Source organism: Dreissena polymorpha, chromosome 16, assembly GCF_020536995.1.
Source record: "Dreissena polymorpha isolate Duluth1 chromosome 16, UMN_Dpol_1.0, whole genome shotgun sequence".
NCBI classification, from domain to species: Eukaryota; Metazoa; Mollusca; class Bivalvia; order Myida; family Dreissenidae; genus Dreissena; species Dreissena polymorpha.
The window spans coordinates 9320620-9342130 of record NC_068370.1 but is presented as its reverse complement, the minus strand read 5'-3'; the positions used below and the strand labels follow the sequence as shown (position 1 = coordinate 9342130).

Below are 21511 nucleotides of genomic sequence, written 5' to 3'. Positions count from 1 at the left end.
CCCCGCAAGGCCCATGTTCGAACTTGGCCTTAAGATCATTTAGATACAACTTCTGAACAAATTTGGTGAAGATCGGATGAAAACAACTTGAATTAGAGAGCGGACAACATGCTGAATGTTTAGAACGCACTAAGTGACCCCGTGACCTAGTTTATGACCCGGCAAGGCCCATGTTCAAACTTGGCCTAGACATCATGTAGATACAACTTCTGACCAAGTTTGGTAAAGATCGGATGATAACTACTTGAATTAGAGAGCGGACACTTAATACGGACCGACAGACAGACCGACCGACAAGTTCACTCCTATATACCCCCCTAAACTTCGTTTGTGGGGGTATAATTAGCCTGTGCAGTCAGCGCAGGCTTCTTAGGGACAACACTTTCCACTTGTATGGTATTTTTGGTATAAAGAATGTCTCTTATTACTGAAAATGTAGTAGAGGAAAGTGTCGTCCATGATTATCTGGGGCGATGCTTTACGCACACGCATAAAGCAGTTTTCCAATGGTAAAGAATGTATTGCATGCGTACCTGCTCGTCTAGGTTGGAGACAAGGATCACGGCGGAGGCAGACTGCTGCTGCTGCTGCTGCATGCCTGCAAGGCTGAGGCGCCCCGCCATGGGGTTCTGGAACCCGAACTGGAGCCCCTGCATGCCCATACCGCCCATCCCTGCCATGCCCCCCATTCCTCCCATACCCTGGGGGCCAGGACCTACAACAAACAGGAGGGGGCAGGTATATACAGGTGTACTGCTTGCGCTTTGCAGAACGTCAATTGGGAATTTACATAATATCCATAGGTTGAGTGTGAAACTGCTTTATTTGGTGACATTCCTGTGTCAGATACAGCAGTTTTTATAATTGATACTTGAAATTAGTGCTGCAACAATACGCCAAAAACCGTATTGCAATATATTGTCAGTTCAAAAACCCGTATTGCAATATATCGCAATATATTGCTAATTTGTACCAAAATTATAACTTGCCAATTACCCGATAATCCCGTATATTCCAGTTTTATTGCAAATTTTGGTAAATATTTACTATATACCGGTAAATGTGCTCAAGAATTACAAGAAACACAAACATTCCCAACTTTTCTTAAGTATCAAATACATTTTGGCATTTGTTACTATTTAAAGATGTGATGAAATAACGTCCAACCCGGGCGTTTTTTTCCAATGAACACTGCGTAATTCACCTGACGTGATGTTCCCATTTTTATACAACACAAAATACACCCATACTTTCCATGCGACGTTCTACATGTCTGTATAATTTTCGCGCGCTTTTTATTGAGACAAAGGATAAAGCACTTTTTATTTGAAGCTATAATTTTTTATTGTCTCATTAGCATTAAAATTTTGAAGCGTATTTCCGAAATTTGGATTACAAATTTAATCATGCTCAATTCAGAATCGAACGAAACATTTACAGCTGTGCGCAATTAATTCAACGATAATCTGTTCAAAAGTATCGAACGAATGCTCCGATGTAACAACGATACTCCGTATAATATACTTTTCAGAATGCTATTTTTACGGAAAAAAAACAACACTGCTTTGTTTTGTTTACCTTGTTATCATTATTTCGGATGGCTTTTCTGGACGAAATGTGAATGAATTTTTGTTAAATTTTCGTACCGGTATGATGAAAATCAGTATCGCAATACAATATGCGGATTGCGTATTGCGATATATACCGATATACCGGTATATTGTTGCAGCACTACTTGAAATATAATTTGGTTATATAGATTATGCAGGGCTTTTTGTCAGAGGTTGCGTTAGACTACGGATCTTAAGAGTGTGTCAGTTATAAGATATGTTCAGAATGTTTTTTTTCTGAGCAAAAGTGCAAAGCAATTTTACATTTTAAGAGAAAATCCCTACTGATGTTTACAAATAATTGAAAAATATTACAGCTAAGCTTCAAACATTTTTTAGCCTATGCAACCTCTGAAAATGAACTTGAAAATTGAATGATAACCATATTTTACAAATAAACATCTTTCATACTTATTCAAGATTTCCATTTCATATTCATTACAAGAGTTTTCATTCTTAAAGAAAAACTTATCAATATATATAAGATTTTATTCCATGAACATTATTATTTTATTCAGCATAAATTTCTTCTTAAATTAGATGCTGTCAAACCACACCACAAAGACATGCATTTAAAATCAATACAAGCTTTGAATAAAACTGCCACCATATCAGTTAACAAAACTTGCAACCACCAGTACTGTTTTCAGCAATAAAAAAACGTGATATGCAACATTCATACAGTACTGAAACATTTGCTAACATCAACGTTAATTTATATTGGTGCCAATCTCTATAGTAGATCTAATGTTAGTTTCCATGCACTGCCAAAATAGGTTTTTGCATTTTTACAACTGAAAATATTGTGCTGTTGATACTTTTCTCTTAAGCAATTGTTTTTGTTTCCTTAAATGTTCCCATTGTGTTTTTTTTAACAAGAACCATTTTTAATATCAAACTCTCATATTGGTTATGTCCTTCAAAATGTCACTGCCTTTTAAATTCAATAATTAATAGACACACATATCAAATAGAAAATATATGCCTTCATTAAAATACTATGCATGTTCTTGTCAACAATTAAACAAAATACTTTTACTTTCTTACTGGGAATTAATCAAAGTAAAGGAAAGTGACTATACTTGGTGCTAGTAACGTGTCCATGACTGGAACAAAATGACCTGCAGGGGACATCACCATGGTGTCTGCTAAACAATCAAAACATCACCTGTCAGTAACACCTGCTGAGTTACCTCCCTTGATTCTTCAAAATACTTATTTTCTTATCAAATAATGTCATAAATATTACCGTATTTGCATTTATTCACTCACTTGAATCAAACATTCAACTTAAATAAAAAAAAATCTTATTTAAAAGGATTTTAAATACTGGCTTCACATTTTTATTGAAGTTATAATTAAGATTTTGTTCATGTAGCTATCATGTTAAAAACTCAGCAAATATTAGAACATAGAAATATTTAAAAATCTGTCCAAGCACTTTGGTCGACTTTTAAAAATTAGTAAACTAACAAATAAATACATAAATTACTCATATATTTTTTTAATTAATTTCAGAAAGGAAATACTTATGTAATTGTTAGTTTGTTTGTTTTTTAAACCAAAATTTCTAAAATTATGCTAAAAAGGGTTACTTTGGAACAATTAATTTGAAAAGAATGTTCGGTCAATTGAAGTCCAGAGGTTGGATCAAAGACAAATTTAGAAACAGGGAGGAGAATACTCATTTTCATTCTCTGGACAGATAAAAGATTGCAGAGACAAAAGGGAAGTAGAACACTCCAACTGAAGTATATTGGACATGGATGAATTGCAGACTTAGTACCTCAATTAAATATATTTGACTTCATAAGTGTCAAGGACAGAGACTTGACCTTTTTGAAAAGACTTCAAGGTTGATGGCAAGACAATGCCCTAGTGACAAGATTTTGATGCAGACAAATGCAATGTGGAGTCCCATGCAGGTCATAGTGTGCAAGACAACTATATCATTCTGTTACCAGAGGTCAAAGGTCATTCAAGGTCATTAAGTGGAATGACATATAGTAATTTGTAAGGCTATCTGTAAATTAGAAATGATACAAACATGGAAAATTATGAGTGGAAGATATGAAGAAGAAAAGGATATACTTGTATTCCAATACTTCAGGTTTTATTATATTCTATCCAAACACAGTTTCAACTAATAAAAGTCAAAATACTCTATAAAATTCCAATTACATCATAATTATGTATTCATAGCACATTCAAACAAACACAACCACAGTAAAATCAAATGCATCATTGAAAAGGCAAAAAAATTTAAGAGCCAAAAATTGTGTGTTTGGGTAAACTATAATAAAGCGGTCTATTGACAATAAATCTAACACCGGCAGCTAATTGGGTTCTAGGTACATTTCCCATCTAGAGCAGGCATACCCTACATGTTCAGATGTTACAGAACCTACCCAGCTCATCCAGCATGACATGACACATGTTACCATTGCAATTAGCAACCACACCTACTTGATTAACTTCAAGTTACACAGAAGTAATCAACACTATTCTTCAAAACCCATTTTCATTGCTTGTCCATTATCTGCATACTAATGGCATGTAGAATATTTATTGCATAAAAACTTTAAACAATAAACTCCACATTCAAACTCACTTTTTAAATAAAGTTTTCTAATTCAAATGGCTCTTTTATATTATTAATCAACTCCTCCACTGGAGCCTATATCATCCCTTATAAATTTCAGCTCTGGCTACAATTACCAACAAACCAGTACAGACCATGTGACCTTTACCCGTTCTTTGCTATAGAGATGAGTGTTTCCAAGCCCCATCCCCTATCCACCAAGTAATTTCCCCATCTCACACTACAGTGATACTGCTTCCAATCCCAGAGCCATACAGACCTTGCAATTCTCCCATCTCTCACTACATTTACATTCCCAGTACCTCACTACAGTAATACTGCTTACATGCCCCAACCCCTACAGACCATGTCATGACATAGAGGGTGAACTAGGTGGGTGGAGAAAGGTGAGACCACTCTTACCTGCTAGGCCGGGCATGCTAGATGCTAGAAACAGCAGAAACACAGAATAAAAGAATAAGAACTTGTGGCAATGTCCAGAAAACGTCTTGGCTTTACTCACTTGCCTCCAACATGTACCTGGCATCTTCAAAAATACATATTTGAATTTGTAAAGAAAATCGGCTAATTGTCATGTTATTCAATTTTATACCATTGTGTTTACAACCATTGATTTCCAATTATATATTAAGTTTTAAAATCTTTGATAAGACAAATTACATTCAGATCTTACAGTGGCAAAATAAATTGGAAAAGAGCCAGATTTAAGGAAGTAAGAGAGCATTGCCAACTGATAAGACTCAATAATTCTTAGTTAGTGTTTCCGAGTATATAAACTACATGTAGAAGGGGCTTTCCCTGCACAAAAACTTTTATACACTTTTCCACTTAAAATGGTACACCAGAGAAAAATAAATTCCCAGAAATATTTTATCACTAAACATTTTTATCTTTAAGTTGAAACAATCTTGAATATGAGTGAAAATAGTATATCAAAGTCTTTGTGAAGTAAAGTTGTCAGAGGTAATACTAAAGAATCTTTTACTTGTTGGATGCCTGAATGGCTGCAAACATTATCATCAATTACAAAGCTTAATGACAAGGGTTTTGACTAGACAAATTTCCAATAATTTCCCAAATGTGTTCAAAGAATCATGATTAACTTCTTAAAAAAATTGTATCTTAATAACAGAAGATGTTACTTTGTTTCCTATTGTCTAACAGAAAAAAAGCTGATTAAAATCATTCTGCATGCATTCAGGCACTTTAAGAAAGGCACGGAAATAGGAATAAAACATTAGCTGTAAAGTAAAAGCACTGAAAGGTTTAACAATAGAAGAAATATTAGGAGAATTATGGTCCACTTGTATTGCTACATGCTATTGTAAAACAGAAGTAACATATGCAATGCTTTTTCTGGAATTTGCAATACATCTTTTGTCATTGACAGATTAATGACCAATGAATATACGGAAGAGTCACAGTCAGCTATCTCTTCTTCTATATAGTCTAAGATTTATTAATTTTCTCACGTAAGAAAATCAATTATAGACACAGGAAGCTTGGTTGCTATGCAAGAGTTTTTTAAAATTCATTTAAAGCGGATTTTCTGGCATGCCAAAAGAAGGACTGCATAACTCAGAAAAGCATTTCAGATCACGCTGACCAACAGCCATTAATGCAGTGAAATCTCCATGCAAATATGGGTCTGTCTTGTTCATCTCATATATCTCTTATAAGGACACAATTCTGTGAATTAGAAGGTTTGCATACAGAGATTTCAAAGCAGTAATGCTATTGTCAGCTTTTATTTACAAGAAAGATAGAACAGATCCTATCTTGCAATTGAAATGAGCAGAGAAGACTGCCATAAAACGAGCCTTGTTCTGAGAAAACAGGGCTAAATGCATGTCTATAAAGTTTCATCATAGGTTAGCCTTTGCATTTCACACCGGCTAATCAGGGATGATCTTCCCGCCTAAACGGGATTTTTGTTTACTGGCAACTTCATTTAAATGAAAAATTCTGTAAAAGCAGAAAGTGTGGTTTCCCTTATTCGCCTATGTGGCCTTTTTATTCACTTGCATTTAACCCAGTTGTTCCCAGAATATGGCTCTAAACAATCAAAGTGCTTTCCTAAACTGCTTTAATCACACAATAACAATTTAGCAAAACAGAGAGGCAGCATCTTAAATAAATTTTGCTGTAATTTCATATAAGAAGAATGAATTACAGACTTGGAAGAGAATAAAATGGCAGTGTTGAAAGCTGTAATTTCCATTTAAGTTTCAAGTAATTCTTCAGCAGTTTAGGTTTTTTACACCTGCGTCACATCAATAGCAGTTCTGAAGACAAGGCTATAAAATATGTACAAGAAAAAATCATCCACATAGAGACACCAGAGGGAAGCAAATAAAATGAAACATTGCCATGCCTTTCCAAGTGGCACTTTAACCTTGCATGATAAATCAATTGTTCCAAATTACAGGAACAGAAAGACAGTTAAGGAAAAACCTTGCTTTGAAATTCACAAATCAGTTAGTGCTAATTGTAGCATTCTGCAGATCATTTAATTCATTGAAATCAATTAATGTTCAAAACATTGGCTTAATACTCAAAAAATGTTGTTTTTAAAGAAATCAAACAATAAAAGTTTTAAGCAATCAAACAAATGAAAATCTTGAGCAATCAACAACAGTTTTCATTAATTACTATACTAATTAATTTAATTTAACATATAAAATATCTTTAAAAAAAACAAGGGCAATGCTTTTTTTTTATAGAAGTGTAGGAGTCCAAGGAGCTGAGTAAGTCTCTGGTATGAAAATAAAACACACACAAGAGAAAACGAGAGAGGTATCATTAGTATTCCGTATGACCAAGAGGAAGAGAGAGACGACGGAGTTATTGTGTACCGAAGTGCTGGGTGCCAATTCCGCCGAGGGAGAGGTGATGCGCAGGACTTAAACTTGGCATTGTGGCCACCATAATACCTGAACCTTGAGTGCGGGACAAACAAGCTGTATGTTAGTAGACATTAAGATTCAAAATCAGGAACTTAATACATACAAATGTTTTATACAATTGACAAAAGGAAATTATAATACATATGTACATGATCTATACATACAGTAATACAAATGTAATAATGGTGCAGCATGCCTTATTGAGACTAAGGAAGTAAACAGTATATTCTGCAAAATGTTTTTGTTTTTTGCATCCTTATTCAGGTGGTTATATGACAAAAGACAGTTATTGAATAAAGGGCAAGTAAACTATAATTTCAACAACCATATTTGATTTTAAAATATATAAAATCAATTTTGGTTAAAAATAACAAACACAAGATATATGAACAAATTAAGAATGTCAAAGCATTAACATAATTTGTATAGCTTATAATGCAAATAAATCAGTCACAGATTTTGTAAAATTTTGGATCAAAATGCGCAATGAAATGACTGTCTTCTGCATCGGCAAGGCCAACCACTTATAACTTATTGATGACCCCTATATAAGGCTTAACTAACATGCCAGATACATAGGAGCTGATCTGTGAAAAGGGGTTTAATGTATGTGTGTAAAGTGTCGTCCCAGATTAGTCTGTGCAGTCCGCACAGTGCCGAAACTTTACCCCTCAAATGGATTTTTGCAAAGAAGAGATTTTCTGTTAACGAAAAATACCATAAAAGCAGAAAGTGTCGTCCCTAATAAGCCTGTGCAGACTGCACAGTCTTACTTGGGACAACACTTTACACACATGCATCAAACCCCTTTCCACAGAGCACAGCCCATATTTCTCACACAAATTATAAACCTGTAATAAAGATTCTTTGATAAATAAACTTAACACTGTGGCATAAATATATGTTAAGGCTAAATCTGAAAAGAGATAAACAATGATTAATTTAACATTGGCTCTAACCTAAATATGGTAAAACAATTGGTTACTATACACATAAAACAACCACATAAAACAACAGTATGTCAAATAATCAAAATGTTCATCATACCAAAGGGTTAACATAAATATATGTAAAGTGGCAAACAAAAAATCTGCTGGCATATATATGTGGCATTTCATCTATAAAATAAGGAACTAAAAATGTAGAGTTGAATGCGTGTCCAGTCTTTAACATGATTTTGATTTTTGTTATTGTTTATTACCCATGGTCTACATCTAAACATGAGTTAACAAAATTTTTACTTCCCATAAAAATCTAATGACTTCAATTATGGTGAATATTTTTTCATGAGGTCCGGGAAACACAAATTTTTTAAACAATAATAAACAATTTAAAACTCAAGTAACCTCAGAATTACATATGCATGTGTATGTTAGCCAACAAAGCTGGGTATATGATAAAAATATTATGATGTAATAACACAAAGTTTGGCGGACAAAATGCCATTTTTGCGTGGTTATCAGCAACATCAACATTTCATGTAAAACATGACTTCACATCAGAGGCATTAATTAGCTGTTAGAGCATACTAGCTACAAACAAATGTCTGAGCTGAAATATTTCTCTGATCATATCAGGGAGACGGCGGGGAGGATATAGGAAGCCGTTGCAAAATGTGTTCCCAGGCAGCTTTCAACATGGATATGTGTCGTATTCTGAGAAAACTGGGCATAATGCATGTGTGTAAAGTGTCGCCCCAGATTAGCCTGTGCAGTCAGCACAGGCTAATCAGGGACGACACTCCGCTTTAATTACATTTTTCGTTTTAATAAAGCCTCTTCTTGGCAAAAATGCAATTAAGGCGGAAAGTTTCATCCCCGATTAGCCTGTGCAGACTGCACAGGCTACTCTGGGATGACACTTAACGCACATGCATTATGCCCCGTTTTCTCAGAACACGACTCAAGGAGGGCGTTGCAAAATGTGTTCCCAGGCAGTTTTCAACATGGATATTATCATACTATTCCCTCATATTTGCTACTGACACTGCGACAGAAATACACGTATTATGGAGAATAATGTCCCAGGTTCTGCTCTATCACATGTATTACCCCAGACAGTGATATTTATTGTAATTTTTATTGACATTTCCACATCAAATGCCAGACTAGCAATTAATGATAACTTCCTGACAACATCTATGGCAATTAACATTTTTTGCCGCTTCCAGAAATTCCTTTGGAAATAATTAGAGCTATAATTTGATGATTGTACGCTGATGAAATAGAAGTAGTAAGAACAATTTGAGTACATGCCCACACAACATTTTCCCTTAGCTATATTTTTGCAGAATGTATTTAAGATATTTGCTTTCAAAGTAATGAAAGACCCATTTTTATTTGAACCTAATCTCACTATCAAGACTTCTGCTTTATTTGAAATTATTGTACAAATGTAACAAAGACATTGTTTTATATCACTGTTGCAATCATACAAATATAACAAAGACATTGCTTTATTTATATCAACGTTGCAATCTTATAGCTATGCCTTTTCAAATTGCTTGATAGCACTATGTCAAACATTTGCATCTGCCTGAATAGTATTTTTAATGCTTGTGCATTTTATTGCAAACTATTTACCAATACTATAAAGTCTTTGCAGACTGTTTGCATTGTTCTATCAGCATATCTTTGCAAACTATTGGCACATTAATTGCTGATCTCATTTTGATTTCTAGCTTGCAGAATAAAATTCGAACTATTAGTGCAAAATGGTACCATGTGTCAATAAAATTGAGTGGGGCGAATTATTTTGTAAATATGTGCTGGAAATATTATAAAACCTATTGGCAATTCATCAACATATTTGCAAACTGTTTACACTGCAAGCTATTTGCATGGGTAAACTTCAAATAGAAAAAGTTTCATCAAACTGCAGTCCATAATTACGCCAGCATTTATAACAAGAAGCTTATGGTATTAGAAAGTGATTTATGTGATGATAGTTTTTCTGTCAAAAGTCAAATGACAGATTAAATGTGTCCTCATGCTGAAAATAGATTAAATAGTCAAAGGTCAGAATTTCAGAACAGAGCAATATCCAATGTCTTGGGCGTAATCTCAGATTTTATATCCAAACAAGTCTTTTTCAAAGAAAGCCATAAATAATCCACAAAGATATTATATTGAGCTTGAACTGGAACAGATCAGTTACACTCAAAGCTTTAATGTTCTAAGCGATTGCTTGCATAAAGTGGAAGGTGATATAAACATAAAGAGCTATTACTAAGTCATGAGTAGTTAACACAAAGAATTTGATGTTGCACTGATTGTAAAGCCTCTTGGCAAAATGAACAAAACTATCAACAACACTTAAACAGTAACACGCCATTTCTTGAAATAATAAAACATAAGAAGTTACACATTAAACCATGACATGATCACATAAAGCATCAAACCCAAGTGATGTATTTATGTGCTAATAAACATTCCTAACAATCAGTGAAGTTATGAGAGAATATACTATTGCGCAATCATTCAAAACAAACTATTGTGCAAATAATGCATTTAAAGTGTTCAGGAAAAAACTACTGGGAAATGATTTAATAAAAAAATGCTCAGCCCTAAACAAGTGATAGATCTTGAGACCATCATACAATATAATACTGTTTCCTTGGAGAGAAATTCGGATGCCACGCTGATTTATTTCAAAGACATGTGCTGGATCACAGCTGCAGGCTTCTACAGAAGAAGTTGTTCCAGACATTTTTTAACAATGTTTTTCTCAATTCTAAGGGGAAATGCTGGGGTTCAGTTGCCTCTAAATCTCCTCCAACATTAACTCAAAATAAAATGATCATAACATGAACAACAAAAAATACAATCCAACATAACATTGGAAACAAGTTCCCATGTTTCATAAATTAAGTTGCAGACATAAAATGAGGGAACAACAAGAAATGTGTCCACAGGACACGGATGCCCCCAACTGTAACTGTGTCACTACATAAAAGTATAACTGTGTAAACGATTGGTAGAAGTTATTAGCTTTTTTTCAAATCCTAAACGCAGATTTGGAACCTAAACACTGACCCTAAGTTCAAGGTCAAGGTCACAGGGGTCAAATTTTGTGTGCGTATGGAAAGACCTTGTCCATATACACATGCATGCCAAATATGAAATTGCTATCAGAAGCGACATAGAAGTTATGAGCATTTTTCGAAATCTAAACACAAAGTGTGAAGGACAGACGGACGGACAGACGAACGGACAGTCCGATCACTATATGCCCTCCTTTGGGGGCATAAAAATGTCTTAGAATATCAAAATAAATCAGAAAGCCACATAAACTAGAGAGCGGACAACATGCTTAATCCTTGAAATGCACTAAGTGACCCCGTGACCTAGTTTTTGACCCGGCATGACCCATATTCGAACTTGACCTAGATATTGTCTTGATACAACTTCTTACCAAGTTTAGTAAAGATCAGATGAAAACTACTTCAATTAGAGAGCGGACACCATGCTAAATCCTTGAAATGCACTAAGTGACCCAGTGACCTAGTTTTTGACAGGGCATGACGCATATTCGAACTTGACCTAGATAATGTCTTGATACAACTTCTGACCAAGTGTAGTAACGATCAGATGAAAACTACTTCAATTAGAGAGCGGACACCATGCTAAATCCTTGAAAATTCACTAAGTGACCCAGTGACCTAGTTTTTGACCCGGCATGACCCATATTCGAACTTGACCTAGATATTGTCTGGATACAACTTCTGACCAAGTTTGGTAAAGATCGGATGAAAACTATTTGAATTAGAGAGCGGACACGAAGTGTGACCGACCAACCAACCGACCGACCGACGGACAGTGCGAAAACTATATACCCCCTTTTCTTCGAAATGGGGGCATAAAAATTTAACATTTAAATCTCCGTCATTGTTTTGGTTTTATCAAATCGAGAATGACATTGGACTTCAGTTGCGTGAATCATTTTACATTATTGCAAAGCTCTCCTAAACTCCACATGTTCCCGTTCCTTGACCCCTAGTATACACCTTTTTTTGTGACAAATTAAAAAGAAAGATCAGCAAAACAAAATAATGAAAACTAAGTGGATTTTTACAACAGTTCATATTTCAGTGACATTCGATACCACAGAGTTATTAACAACAAATTAATTCAACAGCTAAAACAAACATGTTTCCTATTAACAAAACTAATTATTTGACACAGTCTGATCAAAAATATTAACAGATAAAACTATTTAATGAACTAAATTAATTGCAAACTTCAGAACCGAACATTTTAAACAATTAAACGAACAGACACACTTAATGCATGTTGACTGTGAGATTGCGTAACATGGTTACCCGCTCCTAGAAGAGAAGATGGCCCATCACCAGTCATACTGACGTCAGAGCCCCGTCGCCCTTGACACAGGAGATAAACACACGGTAAATAATAATGTACGTATTTTACCCTTAGCCCCTTAGATATGCACTATGTTGCATTGTATTCCCGGAGCAAATCGAATTAAATTTAAGATCTTTCTTAATAGACTAAAGTTTTGAAGTCTTCATTTCCAACTCTACGATACTAAATGAGCAGCACACAGCATAAAACCTGAACTGTCTGCGTGTTACTCGCAGGCTGTATAGTTTTATGCTGTTTGAATATAGCCATTGTTAATTTGCTTTTCCTTTGAGTGAAAGTTGGTAAGATCATTACAAATGTCATTATTTTGTTCTGCACCTTTGTAATAAGAGGTTACACACTACTGCTTGTAAGGGCTGGTGATGCAAATGATGTCCTATTAAGTATCCCTGGAATCTGGATATAGGTTTTGCAAAAAGTACATGATAAATTGATTTTCCAAGGCTTCATACAATTAATCAAAATTTGAAGTTTCAGTTTATCAATAATGCCATCAAACAAGCATGTCTACCACAAAGCTTTAATTGAATCCTTTGTGGATCTTCTATTGTTTCCTCAGTTTACATTTCAAAACGTATGCTAATTCTTTCTGGTAGCTGTTTATTTTTCCTATAGCTCTTAAAAAATTGCGATATTTCAATAACTATAATTTGTGTTTACACCACTTATGTTTTTCTTTCTGAATTTCACAGTAATTGCATTTTTTGCCACAAAAATTCTTTAGGGAACTATTAACTGTCTTCTATTTCATAGAGTTTGGTTTTATGGCTTCTACATTTGACACTCTAGGGCTGTAAATTTAAAACTATTTTCTACTAATGGTTAGCCATTATCTGTCAATTTTAGCCTCCGAATGCTTACTATTCATTATTAATAATTCTAGCAAACCAAACTCATGTTATAACAAACATTCACACAGAACTTACTATTTTCTGAAAATAATTTTAAAACTGATTAAAAAACAATCATAAATAATTAACAACATATTTGTAAACCAGACAGAAATATAAAACTGTATAAAACTAATTGTTACGGCGTTGTTTCATATTCACAACACTTATAATATGATTTCATACCATTATCAGACAAACACAAACACCGTTGAATACCCCCCCCCCCCCCATAGGTATACAATTTTCTTGCTTGTTTGACCCATTTATGCCTAACCTCTAGAAAAAAGGCCTTGGCAAACGGCGTAGACCCAGATCATGCAGCGTCTCATCAGGGTCTACGCTGTTTGCTTAAAGGAATTTCTGTAATAAATATTCTAAATATCGAAATAAATATACTAGACATCCCTTATTTTGGAAATAAATTGATCCAATTTAGATGGATGGGAGAGTCCACTAGGAATAAATGGGTTAATGCTAGCATGCAATATCATTACAGAAGAACAAGAAGTGCGGAGGTGAAAATCACAAGAACTTTTTTAAACATGCCTACAATCTATGTAAAAGACAACAAATCAATATTATTATGTTAGAAATCAAATCTGAAACAAAAGAAACTAAACCAGTAGATGTGTCAATTACAACTAATAAATGCATAACATCCAGGTCCAGGTTTGTTCGCCACACTGGAATCTATTAACTATAAATGATGCGACACTCTTCTCATAAAAACAGTATGAAATATAAGCAGACTTATTTTCAACTGCATTTTCATATGCAACTCTGAATACCAGGAAACCCTAATCTTTTCATTAGCATAAAAAACATAACTCATTAAAGTGACATGAAAAAGATCAACATCACAAGTACATACAAAATATAATGTTCAACACTGCTATTTTAAAGTCTCTAAAAAGTTTTGCATAGGAATTTTTGTAATAACTATATTCTGAATTATTTCAGAAATACCTTATGTCAGGTACACATCCTACCCTGATTACAGTGTTTGCAAAACATTTCACATTCTAATAGATTAAGTTCAGTTCATATCAATTTGTCCAGATATGTTTGCATTCAAAAGGGGGAAATCAGCTGACAGAACGGGTTAGCACATCTCTGATAATATAATTGAGCCTCGATCTAGGAAAATGGCGTTTTAATGTATGTGGGTAGTATAGTCCCAGGTTGCATAGACTTATTAAGAACAACATTCACTTTTATGGAATTTTTTGTTTGAAGTTGGTCTGAGATGGAACTTAACACACAGGCATTCAGCCAGGTTTCCCTAGACGGTTCAATTGTAGTTATAAATTTGAATTCAAGTTGAATTCAAAATTAACTCTTTCAGTGCTGGAACCTAATTTTGAAGGCCTTTGCAAACAATTTGGATCCAGATGAGATGCCACAGAACGTGGCGTCTCATCAGGATCCAAACTGTTTGCTATTCTGATAGTATTCTTTGAAAGAAAAATCGAAGAAAATGCTAATTTTAGAAATTCAGCAGATGACATTTTAGCAGACGACAAATTTCTCAGCATGCAAAGGGTTAAAATAGCAGTGTTTGAATTATGATCGTACAAATGTCAAGCCCTCATTGTACATACCTCCACCCCCAAAGGCCATGGCTTGGTCAAGCCCCGGGTCACCCGTGGGCAGACTGGGGTTGGTGAAATCACGACTCTTGTCATTGTTGTAGCGCACATTGAGCTGGCCTAGCTTGCTGTAGTCGATACGCAGTGTGCAGCAGCCGTTGTAGATGTTCTGGCCATCTAGCGACTGCAAGAGTACGTATGATGGTTACACTCCAGCCTCATTGAAGGGCTAGTGAACATTTATTCACATTTTTATGTACGTTTTTTTATTGCTTGGAAAATGTCCACAGTACTTAAGCAAGAATAGTTTGCTTTACATAGAATTCAATAACCCAGGACAAAAATAAAAGTGCAGAAATATTAGGTTTGTTTAAATTCTGATCATGAATCCTGGATTATGTAGTTTCTATTACACCATTTCATTCCTACAACACAGATATATGGAGATATCAAACTTGTTAAAGATTCGAAAACAGGAGTATTACGATTACGTACATAGTGATCTGCTTAATATAATAATAATTTAAGATATATGGTGCCCAGAATGACGTCATTGACGCATAGCCATCTTTTTCAATGCCAAAAACTGTTCATTATAAAGATGGGCATTTAAAAAGGTAAGACGTATTACTAAACACAGAAGGCAAAGATGTTTGTGTGCATGTCTTGTTTACCAGTTTAGCTGCATTGGCTGATACTGAATCCCCAAACTGTACCAAGGCCTGGAATGTGTCTGAAACACAAAACACGCAAAGTGATTGCGCAATCATGCAGAAAGATTGAAGCATTTGGTAAAATCACATGCTTAAGTCACATCAGGTCAACAAGGGGACCTGTTCACAGATTGTCAACAATTTTTCAACTTTGTGTTACAGATTAAACAAGAGCTGTCTCCATCGGAAGACATATGCCCCCGAAAAACACTTTTTCAAAACCTTAACACAGATTTCGAAACCTAAATGCTGACCGTAAGATAAAGGTCAAATAGGTCACAATTTTGATGCGTATGGAAAGGCCTTGTCCATATACACATACTAAATATGAAGGTTACAACTGAAGCGACATAGAAGTTTTGAGCATTTTTCGAAACCTAAACGCAAAAGTGCGATGGACAGACAGATGGACGGACAGTATGTGCAGAACTAATAAATCATTTACAGCGCTGTCTTGTTATTAAGCATCAATTCAAAGTTTTAATGAGAAACATTTTAATGTGTGATCAATATTCCACACAAAAAAGGGACTATTTATCCCAGCCACAGCCACAGGGATAAGGTTACAGGCTTCTGATTACCAGTGCCAGTGTAAATAATTCTCAATGTAAGCTTCGATTTCTAAGATTCCTTTATCATACTTTTCAGATTGCTCTGAATAATATTACAATATAGCAGGATTTAAGTGGTTTAACATATTTTGTTTCCATGAATATTTTATTTGATTCAGAGAATATAATAACATATTTTTAATTAAAATCTTCATCATTGTTGACTTACACAAACCTTCATATAGAAAAGTCATTGACATTGGTATCTGCGAAAATCGGGCTTAAAGCATTTGCTTAGCATGGTCCAAGATTACCGTAAAAATGCAGTCATAAGTCTACCTGCTCATAAGTCGGGGGGTAAAAAATGATACGAAAATAGGAGATTTTGAATATGTCCAAGTCATAAGTCGAGTCAGAAATTGTCCGTGCAAGAATTTCATAAACAGACGCAATTTTAAATGTACGGGCAGTTTTTATTCTATACATAGACCATGAGGTCAATATAGCACTGTGCGACGTAGACATAGCGGACACGTGTATTATGTACTTTGTTTAACATAATCAATACGAATCAATATATATTTAGGAAATCAAAAATAATATATGAAAATATAGACAAGCAAATCATAATGAACCACATAAAAACAAAAAAATACAACATATGAAACCAGAACTTATATACATGTTCATTGTAATATACACATCAACGACATACGAAACACCAACCTCGCATTCAGCAGCACTATTATTAATTGATTGCTCTGCAAATTCTATCACGCGTATTTTAAACGTATTGTCATACGCATGGCGTTGGCGTTTTCGAGGCATTTTCACAAATCAAATGTGTTAGTCAAATTAATAAATTATTATTATAAAGTTTGCACTAAATTGTCCAAGCTAGTAATAATCCACAAACTTATAATCCGATGACACACTGTGATCACTGTAATCAAATCTTTGTACTTTTAATCTGACTATCAAAACAATTGCTTTGTTCCTCAGTAAACACGTTTTTATGACAATGATTGACATAACCAATAGACCGCTAACTCCACCTTTGTTCTACATAACAGTTTCAAAGGCGGAGTTTTGCACATGCTCAAACATAATTGGACAATTGCCAGTGAATAACAAACACGCGATTGGTTGAACATGTCGCTTCACAAATTAAAGAAATTTTATTTTATCGGCGAGAAGGGCGATGCTTTATGGCTTCTTGACAGGAAGCGGCTTTCCTTTGATGACATCAAACTGTCAATTCACACAGGTTGCCAATTTTCTCTCTACTTTAAAAAAGACTCGATCTTTTGTTTACATGTTCAGTTGTTAAAAAAACACCTGCTTACATGAAAACTTTGGATTTAATTATGAAAATAAAAATGATGGAAATGTTGCGCAAACTGTGGTTATATTAATTGGTAAGTATCAGTTAAAAGAGGAAATTTTGTGGGTCGCATTTCAACAAGTTTACACAACAACAACAACAACTTTAACCATGTTTGCGGGGATGGATCTTAGTAGAATGTCATCATTATTTTTCATGGACGACCTCATAAGTCGAGACTGTAAATTTAATTAAATTTTTGAGGAAAAAAATCTCGACTTATGACTGCATTTTTACGGTAGCCTGTACAGTCAGCATCTGCTAATAGGGAGGACACTTTCTGCCTAGACTGAATTTTTGTTTAGAAGAGAAATCGTTTAAAAGGAGACATTCAAAGAAGCAGAAAAAGTAGTCCCTGATGAGCCTGTGCAAAATACACAGGCTAATTTGCGATGACACATTACGCACATACATTTAGCTCGGTATTCCCAGAGAATGGCTCCTATATAACCATCACATACATCCAGCTATACTTACTATTTTTGGTGAAGATGATCATTTTCAAAACTTTGCCAAATTTACTGAAGATCTGTGAAAAGAGAAATCACAGCATTGTTAGATTTTATTCATAAACCAAAACACATTACAAAATTCAAACAAAAACATAGCATTTATGTATCACATGCTTAATTGTTACACCAATTAACACATAAATCTGCAGTAGAGGAAACTAAAACAAAATCATAATAACATTTCTTTGAAATGCAAAAGCAACCCTCCTTGAAACATATTTCAAATCAGTCTGGATGCATTCAATCTTTCACACCTTAGACATCCTTTATACCATAATTCCATTGGAACTCGAAAAACAAACATCATCTTTACAGACCCAACATGCCAAGAGAAACTCATTTCCCATTGACAAAATTCTTCTCGGATAACACTAATAGGGCAGTCAAAAAGAGTAGCGACTCATTTCCTCAACATTGGTAATTTCATGAAATTACAAAGCATTTTCCGCATGTCAATGAACAACCTATCTGCTGGCTGCTTCCCTTGTAATTACCTCCAGGACACATGGAATTCGATTTCTACAAAACGGCTCAACTACAGCCTGGATTATTTCCCAATATGTCAATTACGCAGGAATAACATTTAACACTTTTGAAATAATTGCTGAATGCTACAGTCCCCAATGTTTTCCTACAGAATTCAACAATGACTTAATATGGTGCACCACTGATTTTCCATTGCCTTAGAAACCTCATTAGCTCTCTTGTACACAAAACTGTAGAATGAAAAACAATATGATTCACCTTTGTTTTTGCCATTATTTTTTTCTTGCAATTATTCATTGTTATCGCGAACCATGATTTAGCTTATTTCTCTTGAAGACACATTAATATTAAGATTTATTTTAAGTCTTTGCTCATTATTTCTCGTAATTCTGTACTGCAAATCTATCTCACAAAACTTGTTGTTCATCCTTTTTCTTAAGAAATTTCTTGGAACTTTTCAAGGAAAGAAAACACTGGCAATAAATGATTTAAAGGACAGCATAACATTTCCCAAAGATTGTCACCCAAACCACTTAAGCATTGTTCAAAGACGTATACAGGAAAGAAAGGAGATACATTGTCCAAGTAAATGATGTATGGAAGGCCTTCACTGAATGAAACAATCACTATTTTTATAGCATGAGAATACTTTGAAAACTACATTTAACTTCCCAAACATGCTGATTTGGACTAAAACTCAATTTCTTAAAGGGGCCTTTTCACAGATTTTGGCATTTTTTAACTTATTCATTAAATGCTTTATATCGATAAATGTAAACATTGGATCGTAAAAGCTCCAGTAAAAAATCAAGAATAAAATTAAAAAAAGGAAAAGAACATAGCCCGGACCAGGTTTCGAACCAGTGACCCCTGGAGTCCTGCCACGGTCCTGAAGTAAAAACGCTTTAGCCTACTGAGCTATTCCGCCGAGTACACATGCTATACGTATTTTATACGTTATATAAGCAATCTTCGTAGTTTCACAAAATTTAACGACAAAAACAGAACTCTCCAAATTATTCAATCGTTTCGCGTTGCAACGCTTTATAATTTTTAGGTTTTAAAATCGTCAAAAGATGCATATAATGGCTCTATTAGACCATGGTAAATGTTCAGTATTACTGTTTCCTCACAAATATCATAACTTAAACGAAAATTTGCGAATCTGAAACAACTTTTTTAAATTTTGTCAATTTACCAAAGCGTGAAAAGATCCCTTTAAAGCAAATAGTGTGGCCATTTTGGAATGTTTTGATTGAGAGGAAATGTACTAAAAAACTTTTAATCAAAAGTAACATGAATCTTGAGATAGTTATATGGTCATATGGTCCAAACAAGTCATGTGAAACTTTTGATTTTGCTGTTATGGCCTGATCCACTGAATCAAGATATTCAAGTTCAAAGGGAGTAAGTTTCTACCACGGACAAACTTGCTGTCTTACATCAGCATTGAACTAGTCTGTTAAAAAGTTGTTGCTAAAAATCGACTTATTAATTGGTAAATAACCTGTGTGGGACAAATCAGACCCAGTAATTCCATTACCTTGCTTTGCCTCATTTTGGGTGAAAAACAGCTATACTCTTGACACTAGATGAATACAAATCCTTCCATAAGATAAGTTTTGGGGGACAAACTGCACAATTTAGGATACATTATTTAGAACCTCCGCTGGCAAACAAAGAAAATGTCATGTATGCCAACGTACCTGATTAAGTACTTCTATGGTGACCGGGTATACAAGGTTCTCCACTATGACTCGAAGCACTGTCTTCTTGATGCCCTCTCCATCCCCACCGTTGCCTAGTGCCAGTTGAGCCGCCTGCAACGCTGCCTGGGATGCCTGGTTCTATAACACGCCAACAGCCAATCAGTACCACTTGATTAATATAAATGCAACTGGTTAGTGGTTATTCAGTATTTTGCCAGTATAGTTTTCTGAAAACTTGTATCAGTCAAGTTTTTTTTTTAAACTGATCGCACATGAGCATTAGGTACAATTCAACCTTATACAACTTTTGAAACTTATACAAGTTTAATGAATACCATATTACTAGCGTTCCATTTTTAAATTATTTAATAATACAAGTTATACACTAGATTATTCCCAGTAAACAATCTTCACTGATCAGTGTTACTAAAAAGGTTATAATGGCTTGTATCAAAAATTGTAATAAGTTTAAAAAAAAACTTTTTTTTTAATTTGGTTATTATTAACTTCTACATTTAATGATTTTGAATTAAAATACACTCAAATTCTTTATGATCCTAAAGGGAAAGAAAATTATCAAAATTAGCCGTGCACAGGGAAATATGAGCTTTTAAAATGGACATGTGCAGTGTTGTCCCAGATCAGCTTGTGCAGTTTGCAGTTCAGCAGTAAAAGTCCTCCCTGATTAGCCTGTGCAGTTTGCAGTTCGGCAGTAAAAGTCCTCCCTGATTAGCCTGTGCAGTTTGCAGTTCAGCAGTAAAAGTCCTCCCTGATTAGCCTGTGCAGTTTGCAGTTCGGCAATAAAAGTCCTCCCTGATTAGCCTGTGAGTAATGCTCACGTGCATTAAGCTTAGAGTGGCTATAAACAAGGCTTATATCAGGATTCAATTCTATTGTATTTCTGACCTGGAAGGAGTGAGCCTGGTCTGTTTTCAGCTCTTTGTGCTGTGAGAACTGGACGTAGACCTGCTTGCCCCGGATCTGGCAGGGCATCTTTGTGTAGTAGTTGACGAACGTGGCCGCCACACCTTCATCCTCAAACTCCAGGAACGCCTGCAAAACATGCGAAAATGGGGCTTAATGCATGGATTTAGTGTTATCCCCGATAAGCCTTTGCAGTCTGCACAAGCTAATCAGGGGCAATACTTTCCGCCTTGACTCAATTTCGGTTT

General features: G+C 34.8%; 1 protein-coding gene and 1 long non-coding RNA gene across 20 annotated transcripts in view; both read right to left on the bottom strand.

The window, feature by feature from the left end:
* LOC127862998 (polypyrimidine tract-binding protein 3-like) overlaps positions 1-21511 on the bottom strand; it is a 115707-nt gene that overhangs the window by 15460 nt on the left and 78736 nt on the right. For 4 of the 19 annotated variants that reach the window (XM_052402330.1, XM_052402312.1, XM_052402331.1 and 1 more), the window contains 9 exons: positions 21246-21392; positions 20337-20477; positions 18110-18161; positions 15659-15717; positions 14997-15168; positions 7068-7151; positions 4715-4738; positions 2693-2758; positions 534-718 (listed from right to left, as the gene is read on the bottom strand). In XM_052402330.1, coding sequence (XP_052258290.1) covers positions 534-718; positions 2693-2758; positions 4715-4738; positions 7068-7151; positions 14997-15168; positions 15659-15717; positions 18110-18161; positions 20337-20477; positions 21246-21392 — 930 coding nt within the window. Of the gene's footprint in view, positions 1-533; positions 719-2692; positions 2759-4614; positions 4639-4714; positions 4739-7067; positions 7152-12399; positions 12499-14996; positions 15169-15658; positions 15718-18109; positions 18162-20336; positions 20478-21245; positions 21393-21511 lie in introns of all 19 variants that reach the window. The other 15 variants (XM_052402313.1, XM_052402314.1, XM_052402315.1 and 12 more) reach the window with 15 other exon arrangements.
* Positions 11123-12390, bottom strand: LOC127863002 (uncharacterized). Its single transcript, XR_008040889.1, has 2 exons — positions 11779-12390; positions 11123-11620 (listed from the first exon to the last, which is right to left on the bottom strand). It is a non-coding gene; the product is annotated as an uncharacterized LOC127863002 (long non-coding RNA).